At 40.6% G+C, this 23,891-nt stretch overlaps 1 protein-coding gene across 2 annotated transcripts; it reads left to right on the top strand.

Annotated features, from left to right (window-relative positions):
- The first annotated feature begins 1,675 nt into the window (after positions 1 to 1,675).
- On the top strand, positions 1,676 to 22,855 carry Hmgcs2 (3-hydroxy-3-methylglutaryl-CoA synthase 2). 2 transcript variants are annotated; one of them, XM_005334942.5, is made up of 10 exons: positions 1,676 to 1,845; positions 8,593 to 9,047; positions 11,971 to 12,096; positions 12,659 to 12,823; positions 14,537 to 14,699; positions 16,695 to 16,865; positions 18,051 to 18,157; positions 18,715 to 18,840; positions 20,282 to 20,390; positions 22,385 to 22,855. In XM_005334942.5, the coding sequence occupies exons 1-9, from the start codon at positions 1,742 to 1,744 to the stop codon at positions 20,386 to 20,388; spliced, it is 1,524 nt and encodes a 507-aa protein (XP_005334999.2). In that variant the 5' UTR covers positions 1,676 to 1,741; the 3' UTR covers positions 20,389 to 20,390; positions 22,385 to 22,855. The 2 variants fall into 2 exon arrangements, with proteins under 2 accessions (XP_005334999.2, XP_021588655.2); XM_021732980.3 differs by having other exon boundaries at positions 20,282 to 20,412.
- Positions 22,856 to 23,891: the final 1,036 nt, after the last annotated feature.

Below are 23,891 nucleotides of genomic sequence, written 5' to 3'. Positions count from 1 at the left end.
GGACACCTAGAAGTTCTCTGTTTTCAGGAAACTCTGTCTCCCTAATATAAAAATCACTTTCGATCTTCTGTGTCCTCCCTTCTGTGTTATATTAGAGAAGAGTGGTTAGCTGAATGAACTAATAAGTGAATACATGACCCTCATAAAAGATAGAGGAAGGGCTGGGGATGTAGCTCAGTGGTAGAACACGTGGCTAGTATGCATAAGACCCTGAGTTTGATTCCCAGTACTGCAAGAGGGGGAGAGGGAGATTGATGCTATGAGAGATTTACTTAGAATATCAGCAGGAAACTTTGTATTGAGAAGTAGAAGAGCAACATGGAAAGACTAGAATCTAAAGTCAAAAGATAAGGTTGAGCCCTACTCTGCAACTCACTAACTGTAAGTTTTTGGGAGAAAAAAAAATCACATCTCTCTACATATTTCTTATATCATTTTTTAAAAATATTTTTATAGTAGATGAACACAATACCTATATTTTATTTTTATGTGGTGCTGAGGATTGAACCCAGTGCGTCACATATGCTAGGCAAGCACTCTAACAACCAGCTATATCATTTTTAAAATAAGTCTTTTTTCCTTAGGAGAGCTTGAACATCAAATGACAGTAACCTCTTTGGGGAGTTCTATACATCTACTACAGCACTAATCACACCCCAAATGGAAATTGTGTTAGAACTATACAAACAAAATGATGGCAATAAAGGTAGAAGAAATGTAACTAGTTCAATATAATCTTACACATAGTCCTTTGCCTCTGTGCCAATACCCACTCCCAACTACTTGAAGAGCTACTTTTTTTTTCAGAGAAAGAGAAAGAATTTTTAATATTTATTTTTCAGTTTTCGGTGGACACAACATCTTCATTTATTTTTTATGTGGTGCTGAGGATCGAACCTAGCACCCTGCGCATGCCAGGCGAGCGCGATACCGCTTGAGCCACATCCCTAGCCCTTGAAGAGTTACTATTAAAAGATTAATTTCCTTTAGTTTTGAAAGATTTTTCTTTTCTTTGTTTGTTTTTTTGTCTTTGTTTTAATACTGGAGATTAACTCCAGGGATGCTCTACCATTGAGCTGTGTCCCCAGACTTTTTTTTTTTTTATTCTTTGAGACAAGAGCTCATTAAGTTGTCAAGTTCATCCTTGAACTTGCAATCCTTCTGTCTCAGTCTTCTGTCTCAGTCACCCGAGTTGCTGGGATTGCAAGCTCCATGCCTGAAAAACCTTTTAGTCACTGTACTTTATTTAAAAATTTTCTTATAATGCATAATACATGAAACCAGTAATAACTAACACCACTGAGAGGATTATGGACTATATATATATATATATATATATATATATATGTATGTATATCAATCATCACTCAGATGAGGAGTCAGGGTCCAAGAAAGGCCAGTTGGGGTTTCCACAGATGTGTTAGAAGAAACATCAAAACCTCCCTATTAGGTAGCTGGACAAAAACAAAGCACCCAGGAGAGACTGAGAAAGGAAGAACCATTCCCACACACACACCCAGGAATAGGGCAACTGTGCACATGTTGGACAGATGATGTTTTTCTTTGACTCACCCATGTTCTGAGGGAGACCTTTGGCCCAGTTTTAGAAGCAGGCTGAGCCAAGCAGAGGCGGGGCTTCCTGAGGCAGAAGTTCTAGGGCTCTATAAAGCCCAACCAATCTTTGCTGGGCATCTCTCCCAGGGACTGTGAACGGTTAGCTTGTCTGCTTGCTTCTCTGGAAATGCAGCGGCTGTTGACTCCAGTGAGGCGGGTCTTGCAGGTGGGAAGAGTGATGCAGGAGGCTGCCATCACACCTGCTCGCCTGCTCCCAGCAGCCCACCAAAGGTGAGTCGCCTTCTCCCCAGGGTCTGGACAGATTACTGTTTGAGAAGTATCACAGACCAGTGAAAGATAGGCACAGGGCCTGCCAGAGGGAAAGCTCACTAGAATCCCAGTCAAAAGTTGGCAAGATTTGTGCACAGCCTTAGAGAAGCAACTTATCAGCGTCTCAGTTACCTCATCCTTAAACAGACAGGTCCATTTCTACTCTAGAATTGGAGGACCCCAAACCCCTGACACATGCTGTTTGGGGGACAATAGCATCGTTTACCCTGCCAGCTGCAACAAACAGCAAAATTATCAGTATCAGGATCCAGGTCTCTCCTCTCCTCTACTCTACTCTTTGACTACTACCCCTGTCCTGCTCCTGACAAGCCATGCAACTACTATATTAGTAATACCACTGAATTTAAGTTGCTTCAGCAAAATGCAAAGTGGATTGAGGATAAGAAGCTGTGCTTCTTGGTGCTCTAATTTTATACAAGGGGGAAATGAAATGTAAAGATAAAGCATGTAACTTGTTTATGTGTGCGCATGCATGTGCTTGGGCAAGAAGAATACACATATTTCTTTTCTTTGTAAATATCTACTCAGTCTCTTCTAAGTGTCTGCAATCTCCCAGTGATGATGGTAACAGCTGTAGTTAGTGCCTTGGGCTCCCAGCCAACTGTGTGTTATTATCTAGTCCCCAAATCATCAACTACATCTCAGGACTAGCCCTATCTTTTCTTGCATTTTTACTCAGCACTCCATAAATACCGAATGCGTAGAAAAAAGATTTTGTGCTAGTGTCTTCTCTTATCTGACACTGGGAATCTGCACACAGGGATATGGTGGGGGGAGAGGCTAATGCTCATTAGCCCCCTTATTTTCCTCATGACTTCATCATCATTTACATCCCTCCTATCCCACCCACCTTTGCCAAACCACTACATACCCCAGCTCAGAATTTAACTTGTCTCTGTATTTGTAGAGAAGCAATTAGCACGGGTTTGCCTATTTCAATAAGCAACAGTTGGCCAGTAACCAAAAGACAAACCTCAGTCCTCAGTGTTCTGATATCTTTGAATCAAACTCTTAGAATCCTCATTTGCATCTAACTCCATTATCTGTGGTCTGAACTTATACCAAGAATGCTCATTATGGGTCACATTTTCTCCAAATGTCTAGCTCCTCTAATCCAACCTGTTCAGTTTTAAGTCCAACCCAAGAACTAGTCCTGCCTTAGAATCTGCTTCTCTGCTTCTAAAGTTAAGCAAGGTCATGGCCCCAACTGTCTTATGTTTCTCACTATTGTTCCCTCCTCTCCGACCCACCCTCCTCTCCAGGTTCCCTAGTCTGTTCCATCAACCCTGCTGTGACAACGACCCTTTCATCTCCTTCCAATTCTTCATCAGCAGAAACTTCCCCATCCACCAGGGCTGATCTCAAATGCAGCCTCTCTCATGAAGCCTTTCCTTATCTTCCCACCCATGCAAATCTCTGCTTCCTTTGAACTGCAGGATTTTGCCCATATCTTTTTTTTGTGGTCCTCGCCACATTCCACCTGGTAGTTGGGTTATGCACCTGCTCATCTCATTTCTTGCCCTGATAAAGGACATCATCATGAACCTTGTGCTCTTTTTTATACAACCCCTTCACCCCCAGGCCAGCAGAGTACCTGGTCTGTACTAGTTCATTTTGAAGGAGGCAAGATGGAGTAAAGGAAGAAAGGTTTGGTGCACGTTCTTGAAGGAAGTGAAACCAGAACAAACAGATTTTAAATTACAGTGATTATTTCGCAGAGAAAATGCAAGATTAAAAGGACACTCTTCACTCCAATGCCCTAAGGCTTCTGGAAACCTTGAAATAATCCTTGTTTTCAAGCCTCTGAAATCCATGTCCAGAAATTATCCTACTAAGACAGTTACAAAGATACCAAGTGACTGGTTCTTGGAAACTCTCCTTGAGCCATAGATTGCTAATTGGGAAAAGAGGAAGGAATTCAGCCTAGGAGAGGCAGAGTGAGAAGGAAGCTGGGGAAAGCCAGCCAGGTTGGCAGCTTCAAGGGCTGGCTAACCATTACCTCCTAGGTACTGGGAAGCTCCTCCATAAATATTTGAAAGTACAAATTCCATTTATTTGGGGGGGCACCAAATAAATAGGGCAGATAAATGAACTGCAAACCTCCCCTGACAGATATTGATGAGCATGTTATCACTTTGCCTGCTATCTTGTGATCACAGGATCCAGCTTTGCTTCCCAGCAGTCCCTGAAAGTGACCTTCCTGAATCTGGTGCTTCCAGAGGCACAGAATCCTGAAATGAGGAATAGAACCATTTAATATAAGCTGCAGCTCTTATGGCATAGGGATAAGGTTATAAGTCAGGAACCCAAGGAAGTGAAGGGATGGAATATTTCTAACACATGAAAAACTCTGACATTCCCCTGAGCACACGATTTCACCAAGGTGTGCCCTGATTTCACCATCTGTACAGTAAAGAGTGTCACTGAAGTGTCCAGTGCTCAAGTGCTTTCTCCACGGGAGCCTGTGGGAAGTGGACTTGGTGAGCTCTACACTTGCAGCTGGGAGGAGAAACTTCAGATTTTTCACCAAGAGAATTGGAGAGTCAGATTGAAGAGAAATGTATTGGGTCCAGAAACAGATTCTCTTCCCTCTTCTACTGACCCCCATTTTTTCTCTCTGCCCTCTGTGATTTTGCAGGTGGCTTGCTCCACTATGTGTTGATCTGTGACAATGTCTGCCTCTTCCTGGCCACAAAGGATGTCTGGTTCACTATTGTCTGTCAGCCCTGGGTTGGGTGTCCCCAAAAGCAGACAGGATGGAATAAGCAGAAAATGTCCTTAAAGAGCAGGAAAATGGTGATTATGTTCTTGGGTGGGAAAAAGAAAAAAGGAGGAAAGGGGGAGGTAATAAGAGTGACATTTTAAAAACTGAGTGACGTTGTTCTCTTTTGGAGTTTTGATAAAATTTAATGGTGAAGCCAAGTATGGCTTTTTTATTTGTTGGGAGACTTTTTATTACTCATTCATCCTTATTTCTTGAAATTGGTTTCTTCAGGTTTTCTTTGTCCACATGGTTCAATTTTAGTAGGTTGTATGTGTCCAGAAATTTGTCAATTTGTTCTAGGTTTTCCAGTTTGTTGACCTGTAGATGTTCATAATAATTCCTAAAGATCCTTTGTATTCCTGTGGTGTTCGGTGTGATATCTTCTTTTCCATCTCTGATTTTATTTATTTGGGTCTTCTCTATTTTTTCTTGGTTAGTCTAGCTAAAGGTTTGTGAATCTTATCTTTCTTTTCAAAAAACCAACTCTGTTTTTTATTCATCTTTCGTATTTTTTTAAGTCTTTATTTCACTTGTTTCTGCTCTCGATATCTAATTTGGGGTTTGGTTTGTTCTTGCTTCCCCAATTTCTTCAGTTGTGTCATTGGGTTGTTCATTTGGAATCTTTCTGTTGGTTTGATGTAGGCATTTATTGCTGTAAACGTTATCCTTAGTACCACTCTTGCTGTATATTTTCATTTTCATTTGTTTCAAGATATTTTAAAATTTCCCTTTTGATTTCTCCATTGACCTACTGCTCATTCAAGAGAATGTTGCTTAATTTCCATGTAGTTGTACAATTTCTAAGGAGCCTCCTACTGTTGATTTCTAGTATTATTCCATGTGGTTAGAGAAGATACGTGCTATGGTTTCAAGTTGTTTGAATTCATTAAGACTGATTTTGTTTGCTTATAATACAGGTCTATCCTGGAGAATGTGCCAGATACTGATGTGAAGAATGTGTATTCTGCAGCCAAAATATCCTATAAATGTCTCTTAAATTTATTTGGGCCATAGTCTAGTTTTAACTCTGTTGTTTCTTTATTCCCTTTTTTTTGTCTGGGTCATTTATCCATGGATGAAGGTGGGGAGGTGAAGTTGCCCATTATTGTTGTGTTATAGTCTATTTCTCCTTTTGATCTAATAATGTTTGCTTTATACAACTGAGTGCTCTTGAATTGGGTTCACATATATTCAAAATTATCTCCTCTTATTGAATTGATTCCCTTATTAAATAGTGAGCCTCTATAGCACTTTCTACAAATTTTGACTTATAGTCAGTTCTATCTGGTAATTTTGGTTTCCTGATTAGTTTTGGTTTCCATTTACATTGTACATCTTTTTCTATGATTTCACAGTAAGTTGATTTGTGTATTTACTGGTGAAGAGGGTTTATTATACAGAGCATATCAATGGATTTTGTTTTCGTTAAATCTATTTAGCCTAGCTATATCTTTTAATTTAGAAATTAAATATTTTCATTCAAGGTTACTGTTGATAAGCAAAAGCATTTTGTTAATTTTTTTCTGGTCATTTTGTCTATTGTTTGATGTTTTTCCATATTGATAGGGTTTTATTCTCTTTTGTGTATCTGCTCTACTATGAAGTTTTGTACTTCTGGATATTTTCATAGTAGTGGTTATCACTTCACTTCTAGTGTAGGACTCTCTTCAGTATTCTTGATGGGGTTAATCTGGTGGTGATAAGTACACTCAAGTTTTGTTGTTGTTGGAAAGACTTTATTTTTTTTTTCCTTTTGAAGGATACCTTTGCTGTTTATAGTATTCTTGGTTGACAATTTAACAGATTTCTCTAGCTCAAGTTTCTGCTGAGAAATATGTTTTTGGTCTAATGGAGATTGCCTTATATGTAACTTGACACATTTCTCTTGCTGTTTTTTTTTTGTTTGTGTGTGTGTGTGTGTGTGTGTGTGTGTGTGTGTTTTCGTCCAATCCACTAGGGGTGCTTTGAGTTTTCTGAATCTGAACATTCACATGTTTTCCAAGATTTTGTCAGTTTCATTTTATTGAATAGATTTTCTGGGTCATTTCTTGTCTCTTATCCTGGAACACCCATAATGCAAAAGTTTGCTGGCATATACATCACATAAGTCTCAAAGGCTTTCTTCATTAATTTTTGTTTCTCTTCCTCCTCCTTCTCCTCCTCCTCATCCTTCTTCTTCCTCTCATCCTCCTCCTCTTCCTCCCCCTCCTTCTTCTTTTCTGTATTATTTTAAAAGACCTGTATTTTCAGATTCAGAAATTATTACATTATTTCTTCTCACTATTATGCTGTTGAGCCTCTCAATTATATTTTTATATTTTTAGCTCCAATATTCTCCTTTGGGTTTTTTTTTTAATGATCTTACCTCTTTGTTGGATTTCTCATTTATGTCATGAATTATCTCTCTAATTTCATTGAATTGTCTATATTCTTTTGTATCTCATAAAGTTTCCTTAAAAATAATTGTTTTTTATTCTTTTTCAGGCAATTCATTATTTTCCATTTCTTTGGGGTTTGTTTCTAGAGTTATTTTGTTCCTTTACACGTTTCACATTACCTTGGTTTTCATGCTCCTAGTGTCCCTACATTGGCATGTGTGCATCTGGTGGATCAAGAAACTGTGACTTTCATGGTAAAAGACTTTCTCCTCATTGTGTGTCACATGGTATTGGTTAGATATGCTGAAATGGGTTGGTTCCAGGTGGGCACTTTAATGTAGTGACTATTGTAGCTTCATCAGCTGTAATTAACGTCAGTAATATCATTGGGCTATAGCAGTTACAGGATCATATCATTGGATGGAATGCTGCTTTCTTAGGCAAGGAGCAGCTCTAGGTTTGGTGCTGTGTGTGTGTGTGTGTGGTGGTGTCAGGGGCTTCTGTTAGTTTCCACAGATGATGTGGGGACAAGTTCACTCTGCAGGGCCGAGGCATGTGTGGCACTGCGTGTTCAGAAGTGAGATGGGTTGCTTGCCAATATCTGAGGGCTACATAAGACCTGAGCAGTACCAGTGAGCCCAGACAGGGCACCTGTAAGGGGCTAAAGGCTATGGATGTCATTATGTGATCTCCAATCTGCTTATCTGCTTCTCAGGGTTTTAGTGAGCTCTGCTGAGCTTCTCAACTATTTCTTGAGGGCTTCAGGAAGATAGGTAGGGCCACCGGGCTGCTTCCCAGGGCCTTTGTGAGATGAGCCACTTAGGGATGACTATTTACCCATCTGCTTCCTAGGGATGAAAGTGGGTAAACGGGGCCTCACAGCTGTTTAACTGGATTGGGCTGGCCAAGCTGATGGGGGCAGTTGCCCAGCAGTTTCATAGAACCTGAATTGGGCAGGATCTCAAAGTAACACTATGCAGCAGGAGCATGGGTGAGGGAAGGCACTGTGTAAATTGGGCTCTTTCTTCGGGGCAATATAGGAGTGTAATAAACCAGCAATGCCATGCACTTGGCTGCAGACTTTTCCAATAGCAAATATCATAAGATGACTTAGGATTTCTGGTTGCCTCCTGCTTACCCTTTCCCCACTGAGGAAAAGCCCTCTTTGTTCAGGGTGGATAGAAAGATAGGTGCTATTGTTTAGTTCCCTTCTTCATAAAGTTATCATGTATCTCCATGCTGTGCAATGTCTTTGCCACATTCCCATTTCACACTAGCATTCTTCTATCTAAAATATGCCCATAAAATTGCTATAGTTTTTCCTTGTAGAGAGAAGCACCCATGTACTTCTAGTCAACCATCTTGATGATGTCACCTCCTTAGTAGAAGTATTAATTCAACAGAAAAATACTAAACTTTTACTCATTTGATAACATAGCTTCAATACATATTAAAACATGAATTTAATGGTTGCTATAATACTGTTTCTTGAGGAAATAGGGCCACAGACTATTAGAGGAATGATGATTGCTGTCTTCACCACAGGTTTGCCAGTCTCTCTGCCGTCCCCCTGGCCAAAACGGATACTTGGCCAAAAGATGTGGGCATCCTTGCCATGGAGGTTTACTTCCCAGCCCAATACGTGGACCAGACTGAGTTGGAGAAGTACAACAATGTGGAGGCAGGGAAGTACACAGTGGGCTTGGGCCAAACTCATATGGGCTTTTGCTCAGTCCAGGAGGACATCAACTCCCTCTGCCTGACAGTGGTACAGCGGCTGATGGAGCGCACACAGCTCCCATGGGATGCTGTGGGCCGGCTGGAAGTGGGCACGGAGACCATCATTGACAAGTCCAAGGCCGTCAAGACAGTGCTCATGGAACTCTTCCAGGATTCTGGCAACACTGACATTGAGGGCATAGATACCACCAATGCGTGCTATGGTGGCACTGCGTCCCTCTTCAATGCTGCCAACTGGATGGAGTCCAGCTATTGGGACGGTAAGTACCGCCAGGGGCATTATGTAAGAAAGGAGCTTGGGTTGGAGGCCGAATCTTATTAGATTTGTTCTTAATTCCTCAGGGGGCTTCATCCCAGGATGGAAAGACAACTCATTCACATAGCTGCTGTATCATCCAACAGCCACAGTGTAAATAACCACTTAGACGTGGATAGCTTTATACAGTTAGTCAGGTAGCATGTTCACATAGCTGTTCATTTACTCCTTACAGCAGAGGAGGATGTGGGTGTTACATCTCAGACAATAAAATGAAAGATCTGATAGCTAACCCGCAGTGAGTACAGAGGCAAGACACAAATCCAATCCAATACATTTCTCCCTTTTACTGAACCTATTTCTCTTAAATATTTCCTAAGTCTCTGAGAGATTGGTGATGGTGAAAAGTTCATACAAATTTATGTAGTAAAGAAAAATTTCTATGGCAGAGAATCACAGGAAAAACTGTTTGCATAATATTTTGCTCTTTCTCTCTTGCTTGACTCCTAGGATATTGATTTTCTTAATGTATTAACAATACCTTTGTCTTATTTATATCTTCCCTCAAAGCTATAATGGAGGGATACCATCAGTTGTGATGGGACAAAAATGACAAAGGGAAAGAATACAAGATGAAAGTTGGAAACCCTAGCTCTCTCAGTAATTGCTGACAAATCCCTTAACCTCTTGGAACCTCAGGGTTCTTATTTGCCTATCTGCCTTGCAGGGCTGGTAAGAAACTTTGAATAAAATAATCCAAATGTATATAAAACACAGTAACTTGCCCATCAAGGTACTCTGTTTGCTGAGCTTAAAACTAGAACTAAAATCCTTGAGATCCATTGTAAACATTAATTATTATAAGAATAATCATAAAATTTTAATGTTGATGGGAGTTTAGAAATTTCTTTCTCTTTTGAAGCAGGGCAAGGGGCGGATACTGGGAACTAAACTCAGGGGCACTCGACCACTGAGCCACATCCTGAGCCCTATTTTGTATTTTATTTAGAGACAGGGTCTCACTGAGTTGCTTAGTGCCTCACTGTTGCTGAGGCTGGCTTTGAACTTGCCATTCTCCTGCCTCAGCCTCCCAAGCTGCTGGGATCACAGGCTTGCACCACTGTGCCTGGCTGCATTGTTTTTTAAAAAGCTACATATTATATTCTATTGATGGATACGGCAAACTTTTTTAAATTCATTTTATACTGGTGGATATTTAGATTTTTAAATTTTGGCAATTATAAGTAAAGTTTTTGAACACTTTACAATAGCTTTACATGCCAGCAGAAATATGGTATAAAAATAGAATTCCAAAAGTTGAATTGTGGGATATGTCTATTTAAAGGTTTGTTTAAAATGTACCAAATTGATCTACAAAATATTGGGTTAAACTGCATTTCTACAATACATGTTTTCAAGCCTTTTCATCTTTGTCAATTTAATAATTAAAATCATAGTGATTTCTATTCGCTTTTCTTTTATTATAAGATACCTTGAATATTTTTTACAGTTTCTACAGGCCATTGTTATAAGACCTTTATAAATGAAGGAAAATAGGTATTGCTGTCTGTAAATCTTGTAAATATTTTACAAGTTATTTTCTTTTTACTTTGTTCCTGATAGAAGGTATTGCTTTTTAGGTAGTCAGATTCTAGTGTTTTTCTGAATTGTTTCTAAGTTTCTCCCTATAGTTTTTCAATTTTGCACAATGTGTGTGGAAAAATATAGATATATGAATACATATGTGTGTGTAAACACATATACACACACATGTACATACACCACTCGGGGGAAAAAGCAAAACTTTTTGTTGGGATCGTTTTGATTCTTAAGAGAAGGTCCTTGGACTTCACAAATTTGGGTAGGTATCCTCACTCTGAATCTTTATCTTACCATTTAGTTATGTGGTTTTGGACAAGTGACTGAAGTTCTTAGGGCCTCAGTTTCTTCACCTATAAAGAGTTTATTATATCTGCTACATAGGATTATCGTGAGGTTTAAATTATATGAAAATCTTGTTTCCAACACAGGATTGGGGTGAATGTTGGGGGCTTACTCATGGGTTAGATAGAACACTAAAATCACTAACATGTTTGTCCTATAGTTTTGATTTTGTGTGTGTGTGTGTGTGTGTGTGTGTGTGTGTGTGTGTGTGTGTGTGTGGTGCTGGGGATTGAACCCACAGCTTTTTGAATGCAAGGCAAGCACTCTTATCAGCTGAGCTATATTCCCATCCCTAGATTTGACTTTTGATGACAGTACTTCCATTGGATAAGAGTGGAATGAATAATAGTCTGTCACAGAGTTAGGTACTGTGAATCATTTGCAGGAATTATGGTTATTCAACATAAACTCTTCAGGGTACATGGTTTTAGGATCTAGTCATAATTTGGTTTGACTCTTGAATTCTATATATGTGACCTGAGTCAAATTTTTTAAAGTTTTTGGAGGGCAACATCTTCATCCATGAATGTAGATATTAACTGCCTCATTAGGCGTTTTGAAGAACTGTTTAAAGGTAACTTTTGTCTAGCTGGTATTTTAAATGTTAGTTTCCCTCCCTATTTCTTGGCCTTCCTTCTATGATTTGGGAGATAGTTCAGGATTGTGGAGGGCTATAAGGTGATTGATATGAACCTAAGTTGTCTCCACAAGTGCCAGCAAATAATTTTTTATTAAATTCAGGAGCAGAATTCTGAATAAATGAGCGTTCAGCAGTTAGAATGCAAGGCCACTGAGTTTTGACTTTGCATTTCAAATCCATCATGAGTTTTGCAACAGCATAAACTTCATGGGACTGGGAATTTTTTTGTTTTTTGTTTTGTTTCCTCTATTTCCAGTTCCTAAATTTGTGCCTGGCACATGGTAGGCACTGAGTCCATTCTAGATTTGTCAATGATAAAATGATTTCTTGCCTGTCTTTGCAGGTCGCTATGCACTGGTGGTCTGTGGAGACATCGCTGTCTATCCCAATGGTAATGCTCGCCCCACAGGTGGGGCTGGAGCTGTGGCAATGCTGATTGGGCCCAAGGCCCCTCTAGCCCTGGAGCAAGGTTTGTAGGAACCTGTAACCAAGAGGCTGTGCATGGCATAGCCAAACCCATAGATCCTAATCCCAAATTGTTACTCGGGGATGTGATATGGGTTTGAGGATGGTGTCGCTTGCCTTCAAAATTCTGTTTTTGGGAGCAGAAGGTGGGGAGGAAGAGAAAAGGGGAATCAGAGAGGTTTCTTCTTCTGCATCATCGTGCATTAGGATAATGATGCATGCAAGGAGTGGTGCAGATGCTGATGAAGAAAACCTAGGGAACTAAACTGGTATTGGCAAGGAAAGAAGAGAAATGGATATGAAGTAAGTCTTCCTTTGAGAATTCTGACTTCTATTCCAGGTTTTCTTAAGCCCACATAGATGGAGTGAGAGAACTGTAAACCTCATTTATGTAAAGACAACCGTCTTTCAGCTCCTTTGGAATATGTAAGAGATTTGAATAGGCGTGGTCTTGGCAGGGGAGACGAATAAAACACAGGCAGATCCTTTCACACGGTTCTCCCATCCTTTCTGTGTAAGGTGACCCGAACTGTGTGGTCTCTGAAGCCCTCTGTGTGTCTTTACAGGACTTAGGGGAACCCATATGGAGAATGCATATGACTTCTACAAGCCGAATTTGGCCTCAGAGTACCCGATGGTGGACGGGAAACTGTCCATCCAGTGCTACTTGAGGGCCTTGGATCGATGTTACACATCATACCGCCAGAAAATCCAAAAACAGTGGAAGCAAGGTAAGGGATTCAGAGAGCAGAAAGCAGGGGGTTCTATTTCCATGGGCCAAGAGTGTGTAAAAAGCTTAAGATTAGGTTTCTTTTCTTCTACCCTGAAAATGATGTCAAGAAAAATATTTTAAATCCCCTTCTAGACTCTTCCTGGGTCTGTGCTAAAATCCATTTGAAGGTCATTCAAATTCAAGTACAAAATTGCCTATAACTTAAGGTTAAAAAATTAATAAAATAAGCAAACCAGGGCTAAAGCCACAAATATGAAACCAGTGCATCCCCTATCTGGGAAGATACTCGTAAGAAAGAGTGGCCACATCCTTCTGGGATTGGCATTTAGCCCATCCAGTGTAAAATTGCTGTTGACTAATTGCTCTCATCTCTTTTAAGTTGCTCAGGGCCTTACTAAGTTGCTGAGGCTGGCTTTGAATTTATAATCCTCCTGCCTCAGCCTCCTGAGCTGCTGGGATTATAGACATGCGCCACTGTGCCTGGTTTGGTTTCTAATTTGTAGTATGATTGATGTTGAAAAGTCTTACTTACATTTTAAAAATATTAAGTGTTACCAGTGATTCTTCTCTGGAGGATGACATTACAGGTTGATTTTTTTTAATATTCACCTGAATAGTTTCTGAATTTTCCTGTTAAAAATATGCACTTGCTTTGATAATCAGAAAATGAGTATTTTTTTTAAATGCAGAAAAATCCACTTTTTGAAAAAGTATTATTACCAGTTTAGTTACAGCTAAATGGGCATTGGAAAACAGTTTTAAGGTGAGAGAAGACATGAACTTAAGCATCAGAGCGCAACCTCTTTTTTGTTCCTTTCCACTGACCTGGATGGGTACCATCTACCAGAGGTGATACCCATGGGTAAGGAGTTGACTCATCTTTACCTTTGCCCATCCACTATAAAATTGCTGTTGACTAATTGCTCTCATCTCTTTTAGATTCTTATGGCATTTTAATTTTGCTCCTTGTTCTTATAAGAAGTTTGAATGGATGCTGCTTTGATTCATAGCACTGAACTTCAAACTTCCTTAAGGGCAGAAGTTGCATTATCCTCCTATTTAGAATAAGAGGGACAGACTGTAGTATACAAGCTGAGACACCTGAGTCATAATTCAAAACCAACCTTTTTCCAGTGGAGTGGCTCTGGACCTATCACTTAATAATGTAGAGACTGTTTCTCTGGAAAATGATACAACACAAAGTTGATTTAGAGAAAGCATCTGCCATAGAGGTTAGCAATAGTAGACACAAAGACCTTTCTTTCCCTTCTTTCACATGATAATACATGTAAGATGAGTGAATAGCTGAATGCAGTGGTGCACACCTATAATCCCAGTGACTCAGGGGCTGAGGCAAGAAGATTGCAAGTTTGAGGCCAGCCTAAGCAATTTAGTGAGGCCCTAAGCAATTTAGAAACACCCTGTTTCAAATTTAAAAAAATAAAAAGGGCTGGGGATGTGGCTGAGTGGCAAAAGCACCCCTGGGTTCAATCCTTGGTAATAAAATAATAATAATAATAATAATAATAATAATAATAATAATAATAATAATAATAATAATAATAATAGAACAAACTTTATGTGCATGTGCTGGAGGTAGGAGGTAGTTCCCCGGGAGGCTTAGAGTCCTTTGGCACAGTTAGAGCTCAGAGAGTAGATCTAAGTGGTGCATCATCATGTCACCTCCTTGCTGTCACACTTACTTTTCCAGCTGGCATCGACCGGCCTTTTACCCTGGATGATTTACAGTATATGATCTTTCACACACCCTTTTGCAAGATGGTCCAGAAATCTCTGGCTCGCCTGATGTTCAATGACTTCCGATCATCCAGTGGTGACACCCAGGCTTTATATCAGGGGCTGGAGGCCTTTAGGTAAGCCCTTTATGGGGATCCAGGAGGCTGGCAAGGGGTGAGCCAAGGGGGGGGGAATTCCCCACTCCCTGAGTCTGGACTACAGGCATTATTGTGGGGGAGCAAATGGCAATCCTACAGTGCAACAGAGAGGATGTCAAGCTCTGGCATGGAGAGAGAGGTGGGCTAAATCTGCATGGGGCCCTCCTTGGGTTAACTCAGGGGAGCATGCAGAGTTTACCTCACCTCTGCATCTAGTGACTAAAAGAAGCCAAAGAGAATAAGAAAAGGGGATGGGGGAAACAGAGTGTGGCCATTTCATTCAATTGATAGATATTTTCTGAACATGTGATATGTTCTAGGCATTGTACTTACTGTGACTCCATGATCCTTTCCTAGGAGGGATCTCATAGTCTACATAGACACAGATGCACAGAAGCAAATAATCATAGTACAGGATGGTAACCCAGTGTAGGGTCCCATTCTCACTTGTCTTAATGTCTTGCTTGTGCCTCAATTTCTCATCTACAAAATGAACATAATTCAGCTCACCCCCTGAGATGTCAAAAAGCAAGCAAAATGCTATTTATTGGCACACTACTCTATGGTATTTAGAAAAGAGGTGTCTGTGGTATAAGAATTCTCACTTAAGAGGGAATCTTTCTCTTCTTGGTGTCTGTTTATTTCAAGTTTTGAACTACCCACATCTTCCTCGATTGCTTACTACTACAAACCCTGACACTAAAACATCAGAATCAGCACAAGCACAGCTTCTGAGACCACTCCTATCAAAATAAAGTGTCACATTTGCAAAAGAGAATGGCTTAATATCTTTAATATATAAAGATCTCATCAATAATAAGGTAAATTCTCTAGTGGAAAATGAACAAAAGATATGAACAAGAAATTTCCTCAAAGAAGAAAAGCATATCATCATATTTTAAAATGTTTAAGCTCAATAGTAAAAAAAATGTAAGCAGGTTACCATAGTCTTTAAAAAATCTGAATACCTAGAACTGATGAGGCTATGGGAAAACGAATAACAGTGAATTGAAAACTGATACAATATTTTGAGGAGTAATGGAGAACATGGAGCAAAGTCTTATAGATGTGCATAGTTGTTGTCTTATTAATTCCATATGTTAAAAGAGCATGTAGCTATTCACTATAATATTTTAACTAGTGAGGAACAGGAGCAGGAAGACTGGTTAAAGTAGGATATACCTTGTCATGGACCCTGCAATGCTTAAAAATAATGTTATAGGGCTGGAGGTATAGCTCAGTGTGCTTAGCATATGCAAGGCCCTTTGTTCAATCTCCGGCTCCAAATAATAGCAACAAGAATAATAATGATAATGTTATAGAAGGTGATTTAATGCCATGGAGATACACACACACACACACACACACACACACACACACACATACACACACACATATATAAATAAATTAAATCTATCTATCTATATCTATCTATCTATCTATATATATATATATATCAATCCATACCTGTCTACATGTATATATCTATATTATAAATATCTAAATCTATATAACAATTTCCTCCCCTGGAAAATCATACAACATAGATTGATTTAGAGAATGCATCTGTCATAGAGGTTGGCAATAGTATATATAAAGATGTTCTTTCCCTTCTTTCCCTGTATATGAAGATACTTAGTAAATATACCAAAATGAATGGACAGAGCTTATGATTATTTGCTAACTACATATTCTGAGTTAAGAAGGCTTGTAAACAGAATGTGTCATATAATTTTATTCCTGATTTTCTAATAGACTTTTATGAAAGGAGAAATTGATTCCACAAGAAAAATCAGCCATAAATTCTATGAATAGTAGAACTGTTAGTACTGTGTTTTCTTTGAGATTTTCCGTATGTCTGAGTATTGCAATAAAAATACGTACCCCAAAGCCTCCTTTCCAGGTGCTGTTTCTTTCCCCCTTGTACCCTCTCCCCTCCCGTGACCTCTGAACTGCTACCTCTGCTCCCTCCAGGGAGCTAAAGCTGGAAGACACCTACACCAACAAGGACCTGGACAAAGCACTTCTAAAGGCCTCTCTGGACATGTTCAACAAGAAAACCAAGGCCTCCCTTTACCTTTCCACACACAACGGGAACATGTACACCTCGTCCCTATACGGGTGCCTGGCCTCACTTCTGTCCCAGTGAGTACTTCTTGTGGCCCACCTCACACTCTCCTATCCCATGGTGTCTGAGGAGACAACCAAATCCGGCTCCTCTTCTGGTTCAGACTTAAAAGGAAAGAAGGGAGAGAAGTGGGAGGAAAGGAAGAAAGAAAGAAGATGAAAGAAACTTGCTTTGAAGTTGTCTGTATAGGCGGACTTACTATTTATGTTAAATAGTGATCCCCAAAGTGTATTGCAGGGGATAGCTATATAAGATCTCCTTGGGCATAGCACAAAAATAGTAGAAGTTGGGTACATATCTTCATTTCATTTACTTATGTACTCTGTATTTAGGAGAAATTCTGGGTTAATAGGCTCTAGCTTTAGAGCCCACAACCTGGATTCAAATCTAGAATCTTCAACCTTGCTTGAAAACAATACTTAACCTGGGTCAGGCATGATGACTTATTCCTATAGTTCCAGCTACTTGCAATACTGAGGCAGGAGGATTGCTTAGAGCCCAGGAGTTCAAGGTCAGCCTGGGCAATGTAGAGACCTTGTTTCAAAAAAAGCAGTAAAAACAACCAAAAAAGTAATACGGTATGTGTCTCACTTTCCATACCTGTGAAATACATGTATAACAATACCTGCTTTTAAAGTTTGAATGAGAATGAAAACTACATTTTTGGGGGGGGTCTAAGAACAAAAGTACAATTCTCAGCAGACTCAAATGTTAGCTGTTTTTCTTTTCTATTTTATGAGGTTTATAGGAAAACATTGCATATGACATAGAAAAAAAAATTTATATGGGAGCTTGATCAAATTTTTACTGATGGGGGGGATCAAAAATCTGAGTCCATTACCAGTCCACTGGGAGCCTTAAGGGTGAGTCCAGGGGCCTGCTTCCACCTGGATGCACCTTCACTGAATCCTGCTTGTCATCATGAGAGGGAAGAAGTTCCTTTTACACCTGAAATTCTGTTGTGCTCCTTGTGCCTTATATGTTTTGGATTTTGCTTGCTCTCCTTTGGGCAAGGTTTCCTACATCTGGGCCTATCCCCAGGATCTACCAAAAGGCCCTCTTTGTGTGCAGCTCTAGGAGTGCATTTCTAGTTGCATGAGGTACACGGGGACAAGATTGGGCTGATAGGCAGATCTTTTTTTATTTGAAGTGTCAGATATAATGCTGGCCGTGTCATTTGTTTTAATTTCTTTCCCCTGCAGTCACTCTGCTCAGGACTTGGCTGGCTCCAGGATTGGTGCCTTCTCCTATGGCTCTGGCTTAGCAGCAAGTTTTTTTTCATTTCGAGTGTCCCAAGATGCTTCTCCAGGTGAGTCTTCGATCTTTATCAGCCATTCCTGACAAGATTCATCTCGTGAAAGAAGCCATCTTCTGCCTCACCTCTGCTGGAGGCTGTTATGTTTTGATTAAAACCAAATAAAAGACCATTGAAGATATTTAAGCAAGGGAATAAGTTTGTAATTTATGTATTTACAGCACTTCCCTAGCTACTATTTAGAGACTAGGTGAGAAAGAATAAAGGTGGATATAGGGAGACCATTTAGAGTATTCCTGTGCGATAGTCTAGGCGAGAGTTAATAGTGGTTTAGTTGCAACTAGCTAGAGACAAGTTGATGGATTTGAGATTTCCAGTAAGTGTTTGTTGATTACTTTATGATTGGTATAATCCAGGACACACATCCAAGCACTTCTAAGATCTAACCTAAACTAAGTGAGTTTGTCTGCCTGTGTGTTGTTTATCATTTCCTGATAGTCAAAGGGACACTAAGACACTTCCCCCAGGGTGCAAGCTACCACAGAACCTAGCACTGTCCTAGTGTGTGATGACAGTATACAAGGCCTAACCATCTTGCTTTGGCTCCCCAGGTTCCCCACTAGACACACTGGTGAATAGCGTATCAGACCTGCCCAAACGCCTTGCCTCTCGGAAACGCATGTCTCCCGAGGAATTCACAGAAATCATGAACCAAAGAGAGAAATTCTTCCACAAAGGTAAGGAAGAGGGCAGAAGAGAGGAGGAGGAGGAGAGGCAAATCCTCTCGTGTTCCAGGCCAGTAGCTGGGGATCCAGGATTCACCAGAAATCTAGCTTATCCTGGGCCACAGTCCAGACTTTGGTGACTTATGATTAGGACAAGATATGTTGTTAAAAGGAGTAAAAACTCCCCCCCCCCCCGGGGAAGCAGAAGACAGAGTTGGGAAAAAGAAGGAGGCAGCATGGTGCTTCTCAGCATGGATTATAGCTATGCACACTTCACATACCAGTCAATGCTGTCCCAGGAAAGCTATGATTGTCTTTGAAAATGTTCCTGTTTAAATGTTGCAAGATCCCAGACTTTAAAGCAAGATATCTAAATCTAAACTTGAGCTGTGTCATTTACTATCTCTTTGTCTTTGGGGAAAAAATTATTGAACTTTTCTCAGATGTCACATTTCTAAAATCACACTAACTGCAGGATTTTCAAAGAGATTCAATAAATTAATGGACTTAAATAAATTACCAACAGATATCAACAAATATTATTATCTCCTCCCAATGGACCCCTTTCTCCATCAAACATAAAAAACAAACAAAAAAGCTCCCCAAAAGCAATAGGTGAAAAGGAAAAAAAAACTGTAGAGATTAGATGGAGATTTTCAAACAATGGTAACTAGATATTATCAAGCAAAACTTGAAGCATATGATTTTCAGAGTGGTCTAAAAAGGAGAAAGAATATATGGAACTGGGAATGTTCCCAAGACCTTGACCCAGTGGTCGTTGATCTCATCTGGAACAGGGACATATTAGAGTGAAGAAAAACAATAAAAATAAAAATAGGCCCCTCTGAGATGCCCATTAATGGAAAAAGCACTGAAGCACTATAATGAACCAGAGCCAGAGATCTTACAACCAGGAAGGTAGTATTTATTAGGGAATAGGATGTTCTGAGATACACATCAACCTACATACCACTGGCAAAGGGATGGATATGTGAAGATTTTAGTGGATTAAGGGCAAAATGTTAAACTCATATGATGAAATTGTTAATAGCTGGGTAGCCTGAAGTATCTGATCCAAGATGATGCTTCTTTGGTTCTGTGTTTTTTGTTTTTTGTTTTTTTTTTTTTTTTTTGGTACTAGGGATTGAACCCAGAAGGGCTTTATGGCTAAGCTACATCTCCAGGCCTTTTTATTTTTTTATTTTGAGATAAGAGTCTTACTAACTTGCTGAGGGTCTTGTTACATCTCTGAGGCTTGCCTTGAATTTGTGATCCTCCTTTCTCAGCCTCCCAAGACCTTGGGATGACAAGACTGACCACCTTGCCAGGCTGTATTGAAGGTGACCCCGAGTCGGGATCACTGAATTGTGAACCCGTAGGCACTCCTATTAATATTCCTATTAATATTTTCTCTTCCTCTTTGTGAGTCTTGTCCCTTTTCTTCATTCCACAGTAAATTTCTCACCACCTGGAGATACAAACAACCTCTTCCCAGGTACTTGGTACCTAGAGCGAGTGGACGAAATGCATCGCCGAAAGTATGCCCGGCGTCCCGTCTAGAGGTGATGAGCGAGAGCTTGCAGGGTTGGTGGTGATGCCTTCCTCTGGTGACATACGAAGTTCTGTTACCAGGAGAGAGAAGATTCATAGCTTCTGATATTATGGGGGGGGCTGGGTTGTACTAGTTGGGAAAATGAAAAGTCTAGGAGCTGTTTGCCTTGGAAGGGCAAAAGAGAGGGACATGTTCTGAAATCTTTTGAATATGAAGAAAAAACAATTCAGACTTGTTTAACTCAAAAAAGAGCCTTAGATAGAGCCTCCTCTAGAGCCTTGATAGAAACAAACTTAGCATCTGTAAGAGGAAGTTGGCAGTGACCCTGAGCCTAAGGAACTCATTGCTCCAAGGAGACGAAAGCAGGGACAAAAATGATGGCTTCAGAAAGGCAATCCATTAATGTGTTGGGGACAGTCACGAAGGAGCTGCGGGACTGTGGGTTTCTCTAGAGCCAGAAGCCTTGGTGGGAGGGAGCTCTAGGTGACAACTATGTGACAATTCTTGGGTGTTACAAGATTCTTTAGGGGGAGAAGAAGTGAGACTTGGGACATTAGTGGGATGAGCTTAGGGAGAGAAGAGAGTTTACTAGAAGAGGACTGGGGTGAGAAGAAAAGTGAAAGAATTATTTATTTATGGCATTAAAGTACTCAAAATTGCAATCTTGTAGTCCATGTACCCAGTGTGTCTTCTTCCGTGTATCTATCAAATAGATACACAGAATGAAAGAACAAAAAGCAACTTCTTTTACAACCTCAAATCTCAATGAATAACATCGCCATACCCAAGTTTTAAAATTATTTTTTTCTGTTCCTTTGGTAAATGAAGTGAGAAGAATAAGAAGGTATGTCAAGGGTAGAGCAGGGAGCAGGAGGAGGAAAGGAAGAAATCCGTGGATAAGGGAGAGGCACAGATAAGCTTCATGAGAAGAGGCAAGAAAAGTGCAGGACAAGGTCCCCTCAGTTTGACCCTAACCCCTGGAGCATTCTCTGTTGCTTAGCCTCCTCAGCTAGGCTGCTGAGGTTCTGTAGCTCAGATGTTAGGGACTGGGCAAAGTGGACAGGGGGCTGACAGGCCAGGGCTGCAGGATGAGGCTGAGAATCAGCTCAGAAGACTTGGGTACAACCAGAGAGTTTGAAATAGAGTTCTTTGGGGACAAATCAATCAGTGGCAAAGAGGCAGCTATTAAATGTGTTTAACTAGTTCAGTAGCCAAGAGACGGACAGAGACAGAGAGAAATTGCTCATCCCTCTTCCTTTCTGCTTATCTATTGGGGTTTTCAAATGAGAATTTCTTTTTTTTAATTTGTTCTTATTAGTTTTACATGACAGTAGAATGCATTATATATACAAGTACATACATCATACATAAATGGAGTGCAACTTCTCCTTTTTCAGATTGTACATGATGTAGATTCACAAAGGGTTGTGTAGTCACATCTGCACATATGGTAATAATGTCTGATTCATTCTACTGTCTTTCTACCCCATACCCCCTCCCCTTTCTTCTCTCCCCTCTGCCTAATGCAAAGGACCTCCAAGGAGAATTTCTAAATCAGGATCCTTACTTCACATGTGTCTAGATGGCGTTGTGCCTATAAAGGGAAAACTGGGGCTCTTGTACTTTTCTCGTGCTGATTATTCACATGAGCAATGAACTCACGGTAATGAGATTTTAGCTAAAATGAAGGTCTTACGTCAGTGTGGAGCTCTGTGGATTTTTTCCTGCACTGTTCCAGGCTGCCTAGGCTGTTCTCGTATCACAAGCAGAGCTTATAAGGGGGGGGGGGACCACCCCCCCCTCCAGACTTGGCTCCTGCAGCTATGAATGCTAGGTCCCTCAGGCGTTTAGGATTGAAGCTAAACTGGCAGTTAGAGCACCCTAGAACTCAGGATGCTGCTAGGGGAGCACCTTTGCACAGCTGTGCCTCAGCCAAGGCATAGGTACAGGGAGTCAGGGTGCCTAGGATGAGACTCACAATTGAATCTTTTTTTGTTTCTACAGAATCGTGGACTGGTTCCTGGGGAAAGTATGCTAGCAGCGCTTCTGCCCACGAATCATATATTTCAAATTCCACCCTTAGCTGGTAAATAAATCAGAAATGACACAGTAGCCCCCATAAGCATTGACCCTGTAGTGAGGGACCATCCTTGGCAGGTTCTTCTACCTTTTCCTGCTGCAGTCACTATCACAGGCTCATGGTCCTATGGACCAGGGCCCCTTTTTGAAAGAGGGATATGGAGGAAAGGGGAGGAGGCCTCTTCCTGAATCCCTGGCCTCCAAGAAATGTGGCAGATTTGTTGTCTCCTTCAAGATCCAGATCAAGCTCATTTGTTACAGCTTTGTTATTATTATTATTATTAAACCTCTGTGCTGTTATATTTTTGCTCATTTCTTAAGGTTTCCCATGAATTTCTCAATTTTGTATCTTGTTCTGAGCTAATATACGGCAATTAAAAAACTAAGGAGGAGGAAGTGATTCTTGTGTTTTCTGGAACCTAAAACACAAAACACAAACAAGCCAATAGGTACGTCAGCCCACAGGAATAGTCTCGTCCCCTCTATTTCCTTTCCAATGCCCATTTAATTCTGTCATGTGTTGAGTACCATGGAAAACACAAGGTAGATAAATATGGTGACACATAGCTTCCCCCAATTCTCTGCTCTACAATCGTGATCCAGGCAAGGGACAGTTGGAGCTGTGGATCAGACCTCCATGCCATACCTGGCCAGTGTCAGCTACCATGATCAAAAAAAGAAAATGAAATTTTTTTTTTATAGGTTTGATGCCTAGCAGGAAAATTTCTGTTAAAACAATTTCCCCCTCTTGGATGAGGACACTCCTTTTTCTAGGGTCTTCATAACAAAGGTTCAGGGAGGCAGGGGTTGAACTGAGTAGGGGAAAGAGAGGGACAGGAAGGGGGAGAACAGGGAAGACAGGTTCTGTGGGTGCAAAGCCAGCTGTCTGGGGAGTCCGAGGGGTCCACATGGAAATGAGATGCTGGGCCTTTGCTGTTTTGCTCAAGACTGATCATGTCACACAGTCACCGGCAAATCCATGATAGACATGTTTGAGCAGCTAATCCAGCATCAACTGTTACTGCCCAGGCCTTGTCAGGTGCTGTTGGAAGACTCTTTAACCAGCTCAGCTGGTTAGCAGCAGCTCCTCATACTCCCTACTGCCTGTATCCCCTCAGAAAGTTGCTCAGGGGCCCTCAATCCTTGGGCCATCTCTGGCAGAACAATTACGGCCCTTCGTAAGATTTCTGGAGTAGTGTTTGTCTTCAAGGGAGAAAAGTCCATGTTACCTGAGTTCTGAGATGGACAAAATTTAGCCTGACCTTCCATCCAGGCTGGAGCTCTCTATAGGTTGTTGGTGTTTGGAAAGGCTTCCCTAGTTCTTAGCAACAGAACTTCCCCATTACGCAGTGCTAGGGCCAGGTCTGCCTCCACTATGGATCATTTGAACACAACCAAAAATGATCTTAAGAATATTTAGAAACCAGAATAT

This window comes from Ictidomys tridecemlineatus, chromosome 11 (genome assembly GCF_052094955.1).
Source record: "Ictidomys tridecemlineatus isolate mIctTri1 chromosome 11, mIctTri1.hap1, whole genome shotgun sequence".
Taxonomy (NCBI): Eukaryota; Metazoa; Chordata; class Mammalia; order Rodentia; family Sciuridae; genus Ictidomys; species Ictidomys tridecemlineatus.
Note: the sequence above shows the minus strand (reverse complement) of the source record. Positions and strands in the feature narration are given on the sequence as shown.

Bases quoted from the DNA above. Each gene is read 5' to 3' on its own strand.
- Hmgcs2 (XM_005334942.5), top strand. From the start codon at position 1,742: ATGCAGCGGCTGTTGACTCCAGTGAGGCGGGTCTTGCAGGTGGGAAGA. The intron at 9,048-11,970 runs GTAAGTACCGCC...CTGTCTTTGCAG, and splicing joins GGAGTCCAGCTATTGGGACG to GTCGCTATGCACTGGTGGTC. The intron at 12,097-12,658 runs GTTTGTAGGAAC...GTGTCTTTACAG, and splicing joins CCCTCTAGCCCTGGAGCAAG to GACTTAGGGGAACCCATATG.